Source organism: Salminus brasiliensis, chromosome 1 (assembly GCF_030463535.1).
Source record: "Salminus brasiliensis chromosome 1, fSalBra1.hap2, whole genome shotgun sequence".
In the NCBI taxonomy this organism is placed as follows: Eukaryota; Metazoa; Chordata; class Actinopteri; order Characiformes; family Bryconidae; genus Salminus; species Salminus brasiliensis.
The window spans coordinates 10,224,067-10,242,306 of NC_132878.1; the positions used below are offsets into that span (position 1 = coordinate 10,224,067).

Sequence of the window (18,240 nt, forward strand, 5' to 3'; positions counted from 1 at the left end):
ATACAACAGCATGCACACAGCCTCATGGGTAGCATTAATCTCCCTGGGGTCACACTCTATCTGAATGTGTTTGCTCAGTGGAAAGGTAATAAGGTAATTAGCAGAAATAGGAAAGCGGCGTGTTCAGTGTGATAGAATCCCAGCCAGTCGACCTTAGAGCGGGGTTGGGATCGCATGACGGCTTCATTTGTCAACCCCACACACACACACACACACACACACACACACACGCAGACTTGCCTGCCAGGTTCATTTAAGTGTTGGGTGTTGGGACTTGTGGGTGTGGGGGTGTGTGAATGTATGTGTTAGAAAGAAAAAAATGCAGTATGTTTGGGTTAATGTTTGGGTAAATTCTCGAATCCTTCCTTGCTAAGAAATACATTTTTTATTTGTGTATCATATTGCAATTTATTGACTAATTTCTGCAAATTCGACCCTATAAATGTAAATTAAACAGCACATTTTGTTCTAGCTATATAATTGGACCAAACAACCTTTGTTAGAGCTGCATCAGAGCTGTGTGTTCCAGCCCATGATTGTGTGTATGATATATATCATATACACAATCAATATTTCAGCTCCACCATGATTGGAGCCCCTCAGTCGCCTTCCTGTTCATCCAGCTAGTGGAAGCTGAACACAGCTGGAGCTCCACTTTGGTGTCACTTTTGTTGGTTTACTTCTGTAGGTTTAGAAGGTCTGATTATCCTAGAATAACATGTCTGCTGAGGTTTCATTTTAATGTTTAAATGTGCCACTAAAGAAACTGGCAACTCTTTTTATACAAGATAAAAAATAAATGAATAAAATGGCCTTGTCCATAATATTGCTCTTGTCATTACCACAGGTTGCCATGTGTGTGCATTTTAATTGCAGAAGAGAGCGTTCATGGGTCATTTCTGCGGAAGTGGTCCGGTCTCTAGAGGGATGGCACTTCACAAATGCAGATTGTTCTGTAGAAACATTGCTAGTAAAGGTAGCAGCATCGCAACTTTACTTCCCCATCTCAAACCAAATGATCCAGTGCAGTTTGCAGATTCTGTGAAATACCACGAAGAGTGCAATTGTCTTATGTTTATTATTTAAGAAATATGATTTAGATACACTATAACTATTTAAATGCTCAGCATGCTGCATTTTTGGTGTTACAAATAAACACAGATACTTTAACATTATACTTTATGAAGGTTTCTAGAATAGCGTATCGTATATTGGTGTTTTTCCTAAGCATATTGAGGTAGTAGTCTTGAGGCATATTGCCCAGCCTTATGCTGAATGTGTTTGTTGAGTATTTGGGACTGCTCATTGACATAATTATTAAGTGTGTGGCTTTCACAGGGGTGAAAAAGGCTCAGATGCTGTCCATTTACAACCCTGTTATTTTGCCTGTAGTTTTTAACACTGATTTTCCTTTTCCAGTGGGCTTGTGGGGGGTGAGCACTGCTTTTATAGCATTGTATTTTGTGTAGTGTAACAATAATTGTGGTAATTATTTAGTCTTACCAGATACTGTTGCTGTCCTCTCTGGGTCATCTCAGTGCAGTGTGCCATGATGAGGCTAGCTGAAGACAGTGTAGACAGTTGACTGGGTTGGTTTTTAGCCTAGCACCCTCTTGCTAGACCAGATGAATAGTTTTTGAATAATATTTAAAATCCGGTAACAAAACTACTAACAATAACTAGTTACAGCTGATTAATCGGAAGCAGTTTTATTTTGGTTGCTTGTTGTAGGGACTATTTATGGATTATTTAGATGACTATGATGAGAGAAAGTCTTAATTTTAGTGGCCAGTGCAAATTTTATATATCCATTTGTAATTATTAACCAGGGTGTTGATTATTTATTTTATTAATGGGAGTATTTTTATTTATTTATTTTTGTAATAATTAAGACTTTCTGGTGCTGGTTCATACATTTTGTAATTATCCACAATACTTTTACTTCCATATAGTGTTCCTGTTGTGGTCTTATAATAGTCTATGATACAGTCTGTAACTGTCTGTATTATATAATCCTTCAGAAATGCCTCTCCTAATTTTCTTGGTGAAGTGATGTAATTTTTACTTGGGTCCCTCCCTTCGTCTTGTTTTGGGCCTGTCCTGCTGTTTTATTCAACATTCCAGTCGGCATACGTCATATGCAGTATTGTCTCTCAATGCTAATGTGTGAGGAATGTGTGTGTGTTTGTGTGTCTGCACACTCGTTCAGTCCCACAGCCTCCCTGTGTTACACTGCGCTGCCCTCTTCAGCGATCAATAGGCAGCCGTCATCATTCCAGCGTCATCTCCATGGAAACCGGCTCCCTCCGCAGTCGGGATTGGCTCTTTCCCAGAGCCTGCCTGTTCGTGATAGGGCTGAATCCTTTCCACCCCCACCCCCTTTCTCCAACCCCCCCGCTTCCACCTCTACCTTCTTCATCACTCACAAACACACACTGGCTTTTTCAGTCACATGCTCTCCCAGCTTCCTTCCTCCTCGTATCTTTCATGGTATCTCACCGAGCACAGATTAGGCAGCTCGTCGAGCTTCGCCGTGGCAAGTGTAGCGGCAGCTCCGAGGATCGGGAACGCTCTGTCTGGTTCCTTGATCATCCTGAAGTGAAACGACTGCAAAGGAGAAGCGAGAGAAGAGGAGGAGGAGGAGGTGGAGAAGGTGAAAGGCACGAGACAGGTACATCTTCAAAGATCAGGGAGAAGGGTGCTTGGGAAGGATCCTGTTTTTGATCCCGGATCTGTTTCTGACCCTTTCTTCCGTCATCAGTGAAGCTGCATCGTTGTGACATGGCCGCTTGGATGTCGTTTGCCCTCTGACAGCAGTGCGAATCACCTTTAAAACGCAGCCAGACACGTCGTGGAGCTCCACTGAGCGTCTGGGACAGCTTCTCGCACGTAGGCTGAGCTGGACTCACGTGGACTGAACCTTTGCAGCACTGGAGCCTCATCTGAACGTTCTTGTGAACGAGTTTTACATTTTGCACTGACTGTTGATCTGCTGTCTGGAACAACTCCCTAAAGCTGGGACATTTTTCTACTGCATTTCTGCTTTTCCAGACGCCACCCGCCGTTTTATTAGCTCAACGCTACTCGCTTAACTGATAAGCTGTGTAATTGCAGCGCTGACTGAGCAGATCCTATCACGACAAAACAAGCTTGCACTTAAGTCATTCTCATCTCCAAAGAAGTGCCCCGTTTCATCTCGGCCGCTGACTGACTGAGCAGGCTGAGAGGAAAGTGGACAAGAAAAAAGGGGGGGCGGGGAGGGGGGGGCGGGGAGGGGGGGCTCCGTCTTTTTGAAGTCTGTGTCGCTTGACTGATCACTATAATCACCCCGCTTCTTTCTGTCGCCGTCATTGAATGAAGCGCTGGCTACTTTGCGCCCCTTATGTGGCCGTGTTGACCACCCCCCTCCCGGTCCTTTACTCTGCCAACCGTTCTTTTGCAGTGAGAGGGAGTGATGCATGACCTGTGCACCAGACCCGACCCCCCTGAATCCCTGCCGCACACGCCCCCCATAACGGACGCCGTAGCAGGTGAACCTGAACCTCCGTCTGGACCCAGGCATCCAGACAGCGAGAGAATAGGGGACGAGGAGCACAGAGCCGTGGATGCTCTGAGCATGGCCAACCCAGTCCTTGCCACCACGGGCAGTGGAAACGGCAGCATGACCGTACCGGCTAGAGTACTGGGCAAACGTCACCACTCGCTCTACGAGGGGCTTAATGGGCACGAAGCAGGAGGGTTCACTAAGGTAAGTAATAGCTAATAACTGACCCAAAACCACAGTGACGGTGCAGTGCCTGTTTTGCTAATGCCAGTACTGATGCTAATGTGGAAAAACTCGTATCGACCAATATCGGCCCAGTGTTTCATCTTTAAAAACTACTGAGCTGTTGAACTAAAACACTTCACATAGGATGAGCTTCTTAGACTAGGCAGAGCCTAAGAACACACCTAACGTCATATCGCATTACACTGTGCGAGTGTGTGTTGTATCAGCTTCTCGAGAAAGTACTGTGAGGGCTTTACGCATGAGAAATGGTAAACCCCTATCTTGCTTATGTGCTTGGTCATCACACTTCTGTGATGCTTCTGAGTTTTCAGAGGTCTAAAAAGTTGTGGGAGTTGTGTGTATCTTTGTACATGACTCAGAAATGAAGGAGCTGTAGAACATGCTGAGAACATCACATTCTGTTATCTAGACCTTCATAGGAAGTATGAAAGCATGCATCCCAGGGAAATGAAATAATAATTAAAACAAATACAAGAGCTGCATGTGTGAATGAAGTGAAGCCAGCAAAAGTAATCTGGTGACGTCCTGGATGGAAGCATGAAAAGAAGGGCTTTGATTAAGGCGTTATGCTTCTAGCGTTTGAGTGTAAGAAATGTGATAGCTATTTAATTTAATAAATCCGTTGACATTTTGATGTTTGTATCACTCAGTAAAGCTGTGTATCTAACATTGCTAAAGCCTGATAAATGTTTGGCCGTATAAAATTAGATAAAAAGGTTTGAACTGGAATGTGTAGCTCCTCAAATTGGTACTGCACTGGTGGATATACTTGGAAAATAAGAACTGCTGGAATACCCCCAGCTCCTTACATACATCAGCCCTGGAGTTAGGCCTCTGTTAATGAGCTAAGGAAATTGGATCAGTTGAGTTATAACTGGGAAAATGGTATATCTCCAGGATTGGCCTAATCCAGAACCAGGTTGGGAGCCACTAGAGTAGCTGTTCATGTAGCGTTTTGTTTTTATAGACTTACAAAAACTTTGAAAGTCAGATGGAGCTGGTTGTAGGACCTTGCACTGTGTAGGTCTTGTAGGTTTGCTCATAGGCTGGTAAACAAACTCGTACGCACAGACGCACTGATAACGCGCTCGTTCTAATTTCATACTGACCATCATGTCTGTTCCCCAGCCAGTTGTAATGTGGGCCAGCGCTGTATGATGGTAGCACCATCATAATGCATTCAGCGGTAGCTATATTCAGACACAGCCGGTGACCTCAACCCATATTCCCCACTGCTGCAGAATCTAAATGGGCCAGTGGTGGATCCACTTAATTGCGCTTCATTGTAAATCAATAAGGGCTCCGCAGAGATTTCCCCAGTTCTGTATCTGAGCCTGGTGAAGGTGGTTAGGATTAACGGGGTGCACGCGTAGACACCTTAAGTCCGTGGTGGACGATTCCGGTCCTGGAGGGCTGGATTCCTGCACAGTTTTGATTCAGCTCGCCTGTTAATTGCCAGGTTTATGAAGTCTGCTAGAGCCCCCCCCCCTTGTTTACAACCTCTTTGTTTGTCTTAAAATTAAATGGACTATTTTGTTTCTGTGTCTTTAAGACTGATATATGCAAATGAGCTCTGTTCTGATTGGATACCCTGTAGTGTGCCTCGTTAAAAAATCCATTCGAGGTGAAACACTCCTCATAACTGAGGGTGGAGCCAAACATCTCTACCTTGAATAGCTTAGGATTAAATGGACCTTTTTGTTTCTGTGTCGTTAAGACTGCTGTATGTGAATGAGCTCTCTTCTGATTGGACGCATTGTGTTATGCCTCATTCAAAAAATCAGCCAGAGGTAAGGGGTGGAGCCAAACAGCTTTGAATAGCTGGGGCTAAACTCCTGTACCTTTGATAGGTGGGACTAAATTGCTTTTACATTGAGGAGGCAGGTTGTGTATATGTAAAATGTTTACAGTTCAGTTTCGTAGATGGACTGAGAAGGGAAGGGGTACACTTTTGCAACTTCAACAATGTTCAAATACTCCATCAAGTTTTTACTAAACCAAAGTAAAGAGGAACGCTTGGTTTCCCAAGATATGAGGCCCTTAAATCACTCGTTTCGGGCCGCAGTAATCGATAGCCTTTATACGTAACCTAATATCCGTCTGGTATTCTTTGTATCTTGACTGACTTCAGCTCTGTGATGTTGGAGATGTACGTGAGGGGTTGTAGCAGAGGTCATCCTTGTCATCTTTGATTAGATGACACATGCATCTGATTCAGTTTAGAGAGCTTTAGAAAGCAGATGTTGCAGATAGCACTGAAAAGATGTCTGCCTGAGGTCAAGGACTTTAGGAGGGGTCAGAACAAAGGACAATGGCTGGTCTAGCAGTCAGAAGAGGCAGGAAGGAAAGCTGTGCATGATTCAATGTGTTGTCTATGCTCCTTTTCTTCCCTTTCTGAACTTCAGCTGACCCCCCGCCCCTCAAAAAAAAAAAAAAAAACACTCAAAGGAGCACTCTCCTGCCCTGTAGGGGGTCAACCACACCTCAATTAATGTTTAAGTGACCCAATATGGGGCTGCACAAAGTGTTATACTGTCTTAACTGAGAAAGGAGGAAGGAAATGTCCCATGGATTTGACCCATTGATGCAAATATTGCTGAACAGTTGTTTGTTTGTTTATTTTTCTTGTTGATGCAAATACCATCATTTTAATTATATTCTGGGTATTTATTTATCTGTGGTAGTAATTCATTAGGGGGATTCCACAGATATGTTGCACGTTCATGATTCAGTCATTGAGCTGTAGTGGTTGATTGTGCAGTAGTGAAGAATACCTATAGGAAAGCCTAAATGTGTTTTGTGGGTGTGTCTATGGAATGTTGATGTGGTCCCAGCTATGAACCCCACAACCCTGTGATCAATAAGCCAGAAACCACTGGCCCTAATTGCTCATTTATAACACTTTCTGTGGTACACCACTTGGACAAAAGTATTGGGACACCTGCTTATTCTAGCGTTTCTTTCAAAATCGAGGATATTGGTTGGGATGTTGGATGATCACCACCCTACCTCATCCCAAAAATATTAGATGAAGCATCATCCATCTTTCCTGAGAACACAGGTCCACTGCTCCAAAGCTCAATTCTGGGGGCTTTATACCCCTCTAGTGTTCTGTGGGGTAGAAACATTTTAGAAGCATTGTAGACTTTAGGTGCGTCATTCCATTCCCCACCACCAGTTTTGAAAAGCATTGTTGGAGTTGTTGGAGCATCTGGTTGATGACCATGAAGAATACATTTGTTGCCAGTAGGTTGTTAAATGGAACTGAACCCTGTATCCCCCATCAGCAGCATTTTCCTCTAAGCACCTGCACTGGAAGCCAGTGGTTTCTATTATGAATGTGTTCTTTTGGCTGTGGATGTGACTGTGGATGAGATTAGATTGAGAAACATTTAGGTATTCCTCAGAAACCCTACACTACACCATACACTATATGGACAAACGTACTGGGACACCTGCTCATTCCTAGTTTCTTCTGAAATCAAGGGTATTAAAAAGAGTTGATCCTGCATTTGTTGGAGTAACCGTCTCTACTGTCCAGGGAAGAAGACTTTCTACTAGATTTTGGAGAACTTAAGGGTTAGTGAGGTCAAGATATTTGCATGATCACCACCCAACCTCATCCCAAGTTCCCAAGTTCAAATACCAAAAATATATTAGATGGTGCACTATCCATCTTTCCAGGGAACACAGTTCCACTGCTCCACAGCTCAATGCTGGGGGGCCTTTATACCCCTCTAGCCCACGCCTGGCATTAGGCAGCATGGTGTCAGTAGGTTCATGTTTATCTTCTCCAGAGAGTCCTATTCTATTGGCAGTACTTCTGTCCAGGCACTAGGTAAGCTGTGTCTGTGTGCATTTGCACATCTTTGTCAGCATTGAGTGCAACTTAAAGTGGCTGTTTGTATTCATTAGAAGGGGTGTCCAATAATATTTGGACAATTAGTATATATCCCTCTTTTTACTTAAAAATAGCTTTATGTGAAGTAGCTTTTTGAGACATTGAGCACTTTTTAATGTCTGGATGTTTTTTGTTTTTTTTTTGCTGTAGATGTGGCAGATCAGCTTCAGAAATGTTGAAGTATTCCATCAAGAGATTTCCTGCATCCTACATCCCATCCCATCCCTGTCAGTCACTGTTGCTGAGGTCTAATTGAGTTTTTAATGTGGGTTTTTTAATGCACAACCATGGTCTTAATGACCGGCCTCCTAAATGCAAACTGTTAATGACCAAACATACAACCTAACCCCCCCCTGCTGGCTACAAGCACTAAGGGTTCAGCCGGACCATAATAATGCAGCAGGAGGGGAGCTGCTAAATGATGCATTAGACATTATCATATAGAGATTTCAGGGTGGAGAGCAAAGGGTCTTCACCAGGAGTAATGAGCTATTGTGTCACTGAATGAATGTGGAAGCAATGCACATCCTAATGCTGCTCACGTGTGTGTTTGGGGTGGTGGGGGATGATTGAGGATGTGGGCTACACAATAAGGCTCACCTCATTGTATCCCCAGGTGTGCCTGGAAAGCAGGAGAGACTGCGAGAGAGGGGTGGGTGGGGAGCAGGCCGAGGGTGAGGGAGCGGGTAGACCCTGGAGGGGAAGAGAGGGATTTGTACATGGAGAAAGCTGGGTTAGCGTGGTTAGTGTAGCGCAACAGATAACACCACTACCTGCCACTGAGCTACCACACCCTGTGGGAGACTGGGGTTCGATTTCCAGTCTGGGTGACTATGCTGCGCTACACCAATAAGAGTCCTTGGGCAAGACTCCTAACACTACGCCGACCCACCTCTGTAATACGAGTAACCTTGTAAGTCGCTCTGGATAAGAGCGTCTGCTAAATACCATAAATGTAAATGTAAATGTAAATTTTAGTGCTTACAGACAAGCTCTGTTATTAGTAATCCAGTATGAATCTGTAATTGTTGGCAGGATAGTACGCTGAACCTGGAGCACCTTCTTTATTGTCCCATATGTGTAATTCAGCCATAAATAATAATTATGTACTCGACTGCATCTGGGGTCAGTGATGAATCATGTTTAATGGATTTATTTTGCCGAAATACTAAAAAACACTATATGGACAAAAGTATTGAGACACCTGCTCATTCACTGTTTTTTCCAAAATAAAGGGTATTAACAGTGTATCTTGCTTTTGTTGGAGTAACTGTCTCTCCTGTTCAACGCCTACTAGATTTTGGATTTGGTATTGCTGTGAAGATTTGGTTGCATTCAGCAACAAGCATTGGTGAGGTCATGATGTTTGGTGATTACCACCCCACCTCATTAAAAGTAATGGATGGAGCACCATCCATCATTCCAGACAACACAGTTCCACTGCTCCACAGCTCAATGATGGGGGGCTTTATACCCCTCTAGCTCACGCCTGGCCTTGGGAGAGATGGTGCCAATAGGTTTGTGGTTTTCGGCTTCAGAGAGTCCTATTCTATCTGCAGTACTTCTCTACAGAGGCTAGACAAGCTTTGTGTGTGCATTTGCACACATAATAAATAATAACAGTGAGTGATTAAACTAGTGCATTGCCATGAGTGTATCTGCGATATATTGCTGTATCCACATTTAGAAGATGGCTCTAATAATGATGGTAATAAAAAGATTGTACATTGTGCAGCCCTGTCGCATAAATACATCATATTGTATATGAGTGAGGAGGTTTGGCTCTGGCCCTACAGAAGACTCTTCATCAGCTGAGAACGCACCAAGCTGGCTGTCCCCACTGCCAGCGCTTTACTTACATTAATGTAAGGTACTGGGGATGGACGATCTGAAGTGATTCATTGTCACATTTGGAAATGAGCAGATGCGCATTGTCTCTCATAAGAACGCCGGTTGTGTGTTGGTGCGGCGTGGTCATGCTGTGGTGATTTATGATTGGGGGCTATGTTTTTAAAAGCCTTGTGAAAAGATTTAATTGGGGGAAATCCGTGCGGATGGACGGCTGTGGCAGGCTATGAATAAATTCACGAGTAGTAAAAAGAGGGGCCGGGCGGTTTTATTCGAAGGCTTTGAAGTGTGTTGGGAGTCGAGTGAGTTTCTATTAGGGTGCGGTGAGAGATGCTCATTTAGGGCCTCGGGCGCTGTCTCAGGAACCCTAATGCGTAGCCTTTGTTTCAGCGTATGCTGCGGTTTATTGCAATTTCCTGTGGACCCCCATCGTCTGTTGTTTTTCAAGCCCCTCTTTCTGTAGACGTGAAGTCTGTCTCTCTCTCTGTCTCTCTCTCTGTCTCTCTCTCTGTCTCTCTCTCTGTCTCTCTCTCTGTCTCTCTCTCTCTGTCTCTCTCTCTGTCTCTCTCTCTTGCTTTATCTTTTGAATTTTTTTGTTGTTTTCTTTTGTCGTCTCCTAGATCTCCTGCGGTCTCCCGAAACCTTTTTACCTTCTCACTCTGAGAGTTTGTCAGGTAATGACATGTTCTCAGCAGGTGGATGATATTGACTGCAACTGTATTGTCTTGGATATTAAAGGCTAGAGCTGTTATGATGGCTATTATACCATCCTCCTCTGGTCGAAACCATGTTTATATGACTAATAAAGTCTATTGTTATGAACTGATATAATTATTGTTATTCACTATATGGACAAAAGTATTGGGACATTGTTCTTGTTTTTGTTTCCCTTCTTAAATCAAGGGTTTTAAAGTTGATCCTGCTTTTGTTGTTTTGTTGGAGTAAGTGTCTCTACTCTCTAGAGAAGATGGTTTTCTACTAGGTTTTGGAGCAGCATTGCTCAAATGTCAGGATGTCGAATCATCACCACCCCAACTCATCCAGGATGCATTGGACGGAGCACCATCCATCATTCCAGAGAACACAGTTCCACTGCTCCACAGCTCAAAGCTGGGGGGCTGTATACCCCTGTAGCCCCTTCCTGACATTAGGTATAGTGCCAAAGGAGTTAAAGTTTTTCTGCGCTATAGAGTCCTATTCTGTTGGCAGTACTTGTCTACAGGGACTGGACAAGCTGTGTCAGCAATGGATACAACTCCAAGCAGCTGAATACATTTATTAGAAGGGGTGTCCACAAACATTTTGACAAATGGTGTACATAGCAGTAATTAGTGACAGTAATGCTGATTATCATTATTCTCTGTCAGATCTCTAGTGCTATGTTGCAGAATGTTGCGATATCAGTACTTACACTAAACCAGGATCTTTCTGGTTTAAGCAAAATTTGCTTTTCATTAAAATGCAGTAATTGATCAGGAATCAATATTGGAAATATTGCTATCAATATCAAACAAACTGCAAGACACAGCCCTGATCAGGACCTGAGAGCAGGGTGTACTAAACTCACTATAACTTTAACTTAATGGATTACCAGGGTGTCAAGTCCTTAGGTGCCTTTTCTCCTTTGGGCTATGTGAAATACTCAGCTGTGAAGTCACCTTGGCCACCATTTGGCTCAGTGACGCGTGCATGTGTGAGAGGGGGTCCGTGTACTTGTCTATTTGAGCTCCCTTGAATAATCTTTAGTACACTTTCGTTTCAAGGGCCAGATGTAGATAATTCAGTACCTTGTATGAAACATGTAGTATTCATATATAGAATCATTGACTTGTAATGATAGTGGGACCCTTTTTGGTGCTATAGAACCAATGTCTTTTCCCCAATGTGAAGAGCCCATATTTCTACCCTCACCAATGAATCCTTTTGTGTTTTAGTGTTTTACAGATGACTAATAAATGATGTAAAGCCACCTTAAGCCTTACATAAGCCCATTGCTGTGCAGCAGCAACAGTAGTAATAGTGCTGGTGCATCCCAAATTCATTAATTCATGCAATTTTCTCCAGTCATGTAGCAGCTGTGCATGGAATCCTGCAGATATGGGTTAGCAGCTTCAGGTGAACCCATTCAGATGGTCGATGGGAACCATCAGAACAGGGTCACCTAAAGCTGCATGAGATGGGTTAGCAGCAAAAAAACATGATTGGCACGATTGTTGATTCCAGACTGGCCAGTGTAATTATTTCTCCAACTGCTGGTCCCCTGAGATTTTTAGAGGTTGGAACTGGATGGAGTTGACAATAAAGGCTACAGTAACTCAGATCTCCACTTTGTACAATTGTGGTGAGCAGAAAAGCCTCTCAGAATGCACAACACATCCAGCCTTAAGGCGGATGGGCTTCAACAGCAAAAACCATGCTGGATCCAACTTCTGTCAGTCAGGAACAGAAAGCTAAGGATGCAGTCCGCACAGGCTTGCCAACACTGGACAGCTGAAAACTGGAGAAACGTAGCCTGGTCTGATGAGCCTCAGCTTCTGCTTCTTCTCTGTACAGATGATATGGTCAGAATTTGGCACCCACAGCATCCATAGTCCATAGACCCATGTCAATGTGTCAATAGTCCAGTGTCAACAGTCCAGGCCAACAGTCCAGTCCAGGTGGGGTAATGGTGTGGGGAATGCTTTCCTGCACACTGTTAATACTAGCCAGTGATGACTTGAATGTCACAGTTGATTTGAGTATTGTTGCTGATCATGTACATCCCTTCATGACCACAGTTTACACATTATCTAACGGCTACGTCCAGCATGATGATGCACAGTGTCACAAAGCCTCTCAGGTCTATCAAACTGGTTTCATGAACTTCAGTAGGTGTCATAGTCACCAGATCTGAATCCAGTGGAGCACATTTGGGATGTAGAACATTTTCAGCATGAAATTGCTTCTGAAAAATCATCAGAAATGAAATGCCATGATTGTGTGACTATCAGGCACTCTTCGTTTTGCTGTATCGGAAAGTGTATTACATCGAGAATCCACCATATCGCATAGAATTCAGTTCGAAATTCAGTGAATCACTAATCCCCTATTCAATTCCCATTCACTAATGTGAAACATCTCTATCTGAAGTCGTTGGAGTGTGTTAGATTACCTTCATACCATTTGATGTCTTTGTTTTGACATGTGTGAGGGGAAGCTAGTATGAAAGAGCTCCAGTTGCCAGTCCTGTGATGCTGCTGTTGCTCATCGCACCCCCAGCTCTGCAGTGACCCATTTTTCATCCACCAGAACAGGATAGGAAAAGTGCAATAGCTCCGCGTGTCTGCTTCCATCCAGGTGTGTACATGCGTGTCATCTTCACTATTGTCTTGTCATCCGATGCTTCGTTCTGCTGCAATCGTTTAACCTGCCAGTGGGACATGTCAATCAAAGCTCAGATGCTGGGAACGTGTCTTGGAGGGAATTTGGCGCAAAGTCAAAAGACATCAGCTCCTCATTCAAAAGCACACCTCAGCAGCTTTGATCCGCTTTGACTGAACACTTGTCAACCCGTATCTGACATCAGACAGGCTGCTTCTGTCTTTAGCCATTTGGGGAAACTCCGTATTGAAGTCGAAGGGGGAAAAAAACCCAAAAAACTGGAATCTGCATTAATTTTTTTAGGGGAATTTTGATATCTCCCTCCAGGGAGCTTTAAAAAGAAACCACAGCAAAGGAAGAAAAGGGGTCTGAAGGCCTAAACTAGGCCTTTTTGCACATACGCACACACACACACACACACACACACACACACATACACACACAGAAACATTTACACTGACGTTATTTCACTTTTCATTAATAACTAACATGCACGGCTTAACGCCAGGGAGAGGGTAAAGAAAAAAAGATCAAAGCTTCTGACGCATAATTTATTTATTTATGGGCTGCATCAGAATGCAGAGGCATGAATATTAATGAGGTGTGGATGTTCTGCTCCTTCATTTATCCTACACACACTCCCATACTTCAGTAAAATACCCAAAATGAGGTTTGTGTGTCAGCTGTTCTGATGGACTGACTGCATTGTGAAAGACAGGTCTGGTTTGATTAGCACAAGTCGGTGCAAACGTCAGATTGCTCAGGCCTGTTTGTTTGAATGTGTGTTTTCCAGGCTGGAATTGAGTCTTTTATGATTATCTACCACACACACACACACACACACACACACACACACACACACACACACTCTCATTCGGGCCTTTTCCCAGGACGTGAAGGGCTGTTATCAGAGCAGTCCGCCTCTCTGTGCACCGCTGGAGGAAGCGCTTGTGCTTTCCGGGCTTGATTCTCAGCCTGGAGGCTTTGTTCAAGGCTTTTGTTTAGTTTGTCTGTATGTGCTGCCATTATAACACCATAACTAGCTACTTTTGAGAGGAAGGTAAATCTACCTGATACAGCAATGTTCAGGCTCAACTTTGTATGTTGGAGCAGGGGTTACAGAGTAGACTTTTTTTAAACATATGTAAACATATTAACATTTGATCTTCAGGTTTACCAATATTGAGAGATGTAGGTAATGTAATGAAACACGCACCCAACTTGGCCTTGCCACTCTCCATTTTTTTCTTTTGAAACGTTTCTGTTTTGGGTCATTGTCATGTTGCATGGTCTACCTCTACTTCAGCCTCAGTTTTTATTTACTGTGTCACGTTTTCCCTCTGATTCATAGTGGATTCTATGATAGTGAGGTTGTCAGGCACTGCTGCAGCAGAGCAGTCCCAAACTATGACATCCATGCTCTACCTCCATGCTTCAGTTGGTATGAGGTTCTTGTGTTCAATTGCTGGGTTTGTGAAGCTTGAGGCAAACGTCTTCTGTTACGGTGTCCAAAAATGTGCACTTGGATACGTCTATCCAAAGCATATTGTTTCAGAAGACCTTGTGTTTGTCTAGGTATTCTCGGGCACACATTAGAATGAATAAATGTAGTATACTTATAATTTGTGTGTGTGAGAGAGAGAGAGAGAGAGAGAGAGAGAGAGGGAGAGAGAGGTGCCTTTAATATTCTGGTAGAGGGGGTGTGAAAAGGTCATGACCGCTTTTGTCATTTGCCCAGGCCCATGGGGCCTTCATCAAACATGAGCTTTCAGTCTTCTGTTCCAGAAACCACAGATAAAGATCCTGACCTATATCTGTGCAGTATCTCTTGTCCTCTCTCTCTCTATCTCTCTCTATCTCGTGCACTCTCTTAAATGTGCAGCACTCAATATCTGTCCCATGCACAGTCTTGTATTGACGTGCTGTTCGTACAGATGAAAATGAGTCTTTGTTTTGATGTGTTTTAGTGGATCTTACCATCGGATACTGTGTAATGTGCCGGGAGGTTGATCAGATTACACCTGATGAGGCTGGACTGGTACTGGTAAATATGAGAGAGAGAGAGAGAGAGAGAATATAAATCAGGTCCTGTTCTTTGTTCAGTAAAGTCTGAATTAGACTATTTATGAATAATTGATTCACTATGCTTTAAGCATTATACCTAATGCCTAGGGATGCACAAAAATGAACATTCTTGGGCAATATGGAACAAAATGAACCATTTGACCAAATACAGAACCAAGGTTTTTTTTTCCCATCGTGGCATAAATTAAATAGCCCATTTTTATCTCTACAAAACTACAATTTAAAAATATTTGTTGGACAGCAAATCTATTTAACATTCCAGCAGTATGTGTGCTTTTTACCATAAATATGACTAAAATAAGATGGAGTGGATCTGCTAGGGCTGGGAGGAGAAATTTTCCCTTTTCACTGCCGCTGCCAGCTTGTCTTTCTCGTACTCTGTGAACTATTTGGGGTGGTGGTGGGGGTTGATTTCAAGTGCTACATTAAACTGGAAGTGCTGTAACTCTTTTCAGATGCACCTTCTATTGACAATTCAGCAGAACAGTGGTGGGTCTTTGGCAAGAGTCATTCTCTGACACAAAAAAACAATTTGATCGCATCATTTGACATATTTACCTAATAAATCACCCCAGCCCAATGCTGCATGTGAGACATCACCCTGAACCCAATGTTTTGTCAGCTGGCAGGTGTGGAGACAGTCATGGCTGAAGTGTGTCTGAGCTGAAGAAGTGCGTCATGGCTCCTCTGAGGCCAACACTATTCCAGCCCAATGTCGGAGTGCAGATATCCTGTCCTGCATTCAGATTCAGGCTCTGGTTGTTCGCTTGTGGTTTGCGACTTAACTCCGAATGAAAATGTGTCCTGTAAAGACTAATATGTGTGTGTGTGTGTGTGTGTGTGTGTGTGTGTGTATATATATATATATATATATATATATATATATATATATATATATATATATATATATATATATATATATATATATATATATATATATATATATATATATACACACACACACACACACACACACACACACACACACATATGCATACACACTGCAGCTCCACAAAGAGGTTGCGATCCTGAAATTGAGAGAGGCAGGCCAGTGACATGCAGCATCTCCTAAAAAATTGACCTGTCTCTTTCTGTCCCTTAGCCATTAATCCCCCCCTGCCCCACACACACACACCTAGCAGCACGTTAAGAGAGTAAGAGTCCTTGACACACATACAGGGCTATTGGAACACGTGTCTGTAGAAGTACAGTCAAACTGAAAACTAGCACATCTACTGCACTGCTAATGTATCCAGTACAGAACTGAGTATCCCAGGACCTGTTTACACCTGGTATTAACAGCGTTATTCATGATCGGATCACGTTCAGATTGCATTTGTCCACATGAAAAGCCAGGTGTAAACAGCCCCAAGACAAGACATTGTGATCGGATCATGATCAGATCGCTCAAACCACATTAAGAGGTGATTGGAGACTCGTCCACATTTAACACCACCATATTCACCATTAGTGTTGGACACAGAAAGAATTAGGCTTCCACCTTTAAGGGAAACAAACGCAGTCACTGTGAGCACAAGTGCCTGGAGTGATGGGCAGCTTGTTCATACCAGGGATCCATCCAATCCGATAATAACAAAATTAGCTGGATCAGGTATCAGATAATTAGGCTGATCCATGGAATCGATCCTTTCATTTTAATTAGTTGGTGTGAGACTGCACTAAATGTGCAAATAAATAAATGCTAAAAGGCAATTTAGGACATTTATATCTGTGTTAATTTGTTATATTATATAAAGTAATGTTTAAGTCAATACTGATGCCTTAAGTCTCTTCCTCATGGTGAGGTATACAGTTTATTAATTCAGCAATGTATCGGACTAGTATCGGGTATCGACCGATATGCAAAGCTTATGTATCGGTATTGGTGTTGAAACTGAAAAAGCTGGATCGGTGCATCCCTTGTTCATACCAGGTGTAAACAGACCTTCAGTGTTAAAATAAGAATAGCCCAAAATCTCAAAAATGACCAGTGCATGATTTATTTATATATATAATTTTATTTATATATATATTATAAAATATAATAAAAATAATTTTCAGCTGCTGTCCTGCTGAGGCTGTTGGAGACCTATAGATAAATCCTCTGAAAAGCAAACTCCAGTTCCCCTTCGAAAGCTTCCACTGTAACAAGAATCCACGAGCTGTATGAACAGGAGCGAGAAGAGGGACGCAGAACAGCTGAGCCGTTGATTGTATATACAGTAGGATGGTTGTAACTTGCAGCCACTGGTGTTCTGACTGGCAGCCAGTGATGAAAATGCAGTGTTCAAGTTGTGATTTTCATGCTCCGTTCACATGAACCATGTGTTTACAGGATCAAAATCAATAAATAACCATTGTAATAGGGTCAGATTTCAGCTGACAAAACGGACACTATTAATTGAGGCTAACTGCACAAAATAATGCAACTAATCATTAAATATTTTAGGCCTTTGACAGGCCTTATTCTCTGTGTGTGTGTGTGTGTGTGTGTGTGTGTGTGTGTGTGTGTGTTTTGTTTTTTTTACTCTAATGCATCTCATGGGGCAATGTAGACAGCTAAATTATTGATCTGAAGAGAAGTGGTAGTGGTCTTCCCTCCCGCAGCGCGTGTCTCATCGCCTTTCAATCTGCCAGACAAAACAGACAGAGACACACACACACACACACACACATACACACATTCACACATTCTAACGTCCTTACTCATACCAGTCTGGTTCCCTACTTGGCTGTAGAAAGGACACTGGTGAGTAAAAGGATGTCCGTAGAGCTTGTTCCTTGACACTCATCTTAAATCATGGGTGAATGGCTCTGTCCTGTGGTTTGGCCTAATTATCCGATACCTGATCCAGCTGATTTGTTAGTATCAGGACCTACATCCGAGTCCCAGTATCGGATCGGTGCATCCCTAGTTTCAAGCAGTATTATGCACTTGTTAGAAAGTGTAATACACACTTTGAGCATTTCTGGACAAGCTGAGAGCGACAGAATGTCACTGAAAGGTAGAGTAATTTTACAAGTTTGCCCTAATGAGAGTGTTGTCCTGCCCTCTTTACTAAACTTATAATGCATAGTGCAGTTAGCAGTGTGTCAAACCCGGGCTAAAAGCTGCTATTCTATGGTAAAAAGGGACATAATGCTGCTTTAAGGCTGAAGTGTGCCGCTGACCTCAAAAAACAGTCCGGTTTGAAACACTTTTTATAACGTCCGAGTGTGTGGATGGAGCTAAACTGCTGTGTGTATTTTCAGGGTA

At 42.9% G+C, this 18,240-nt stretch overlaps 1 protein-coding gene across 7 annotated transcripts in view; it reads left to right on the forward strand.

The window, feature by feature from the left end:
- Positions 1 to 18,240, forward strand: part of tspoap1 (TSPO associated protein 1) — a 140,777-nt gene that overhangs the window by 12,672 nt on the left and 109,865 nt on the right. For 3 of the 7 annotated variants that reach the window (XM_072662482.1, XM_072662781.1, XM_072662702.1), the window contains exon 1: positions 3,289 to 3,748. The exons of 3 other annotated variants lie outside the window; for them this stretch is intronic. In XM_072662482.1, coding sequence (XP_072518583.1) covers positions 3,455 to 3,748 — 294 coding nt within the window. In that variant the 5' untranslated portion in view covers positions 3,289 to 3,454. Of the gene's footprint in view, positions 1 to 3,288; positions 3,749 to 18,240 lie in introns of those variants that run through there. One more of the 7 variants, XM_072662546.1, reaches the window with a different exon arrangement.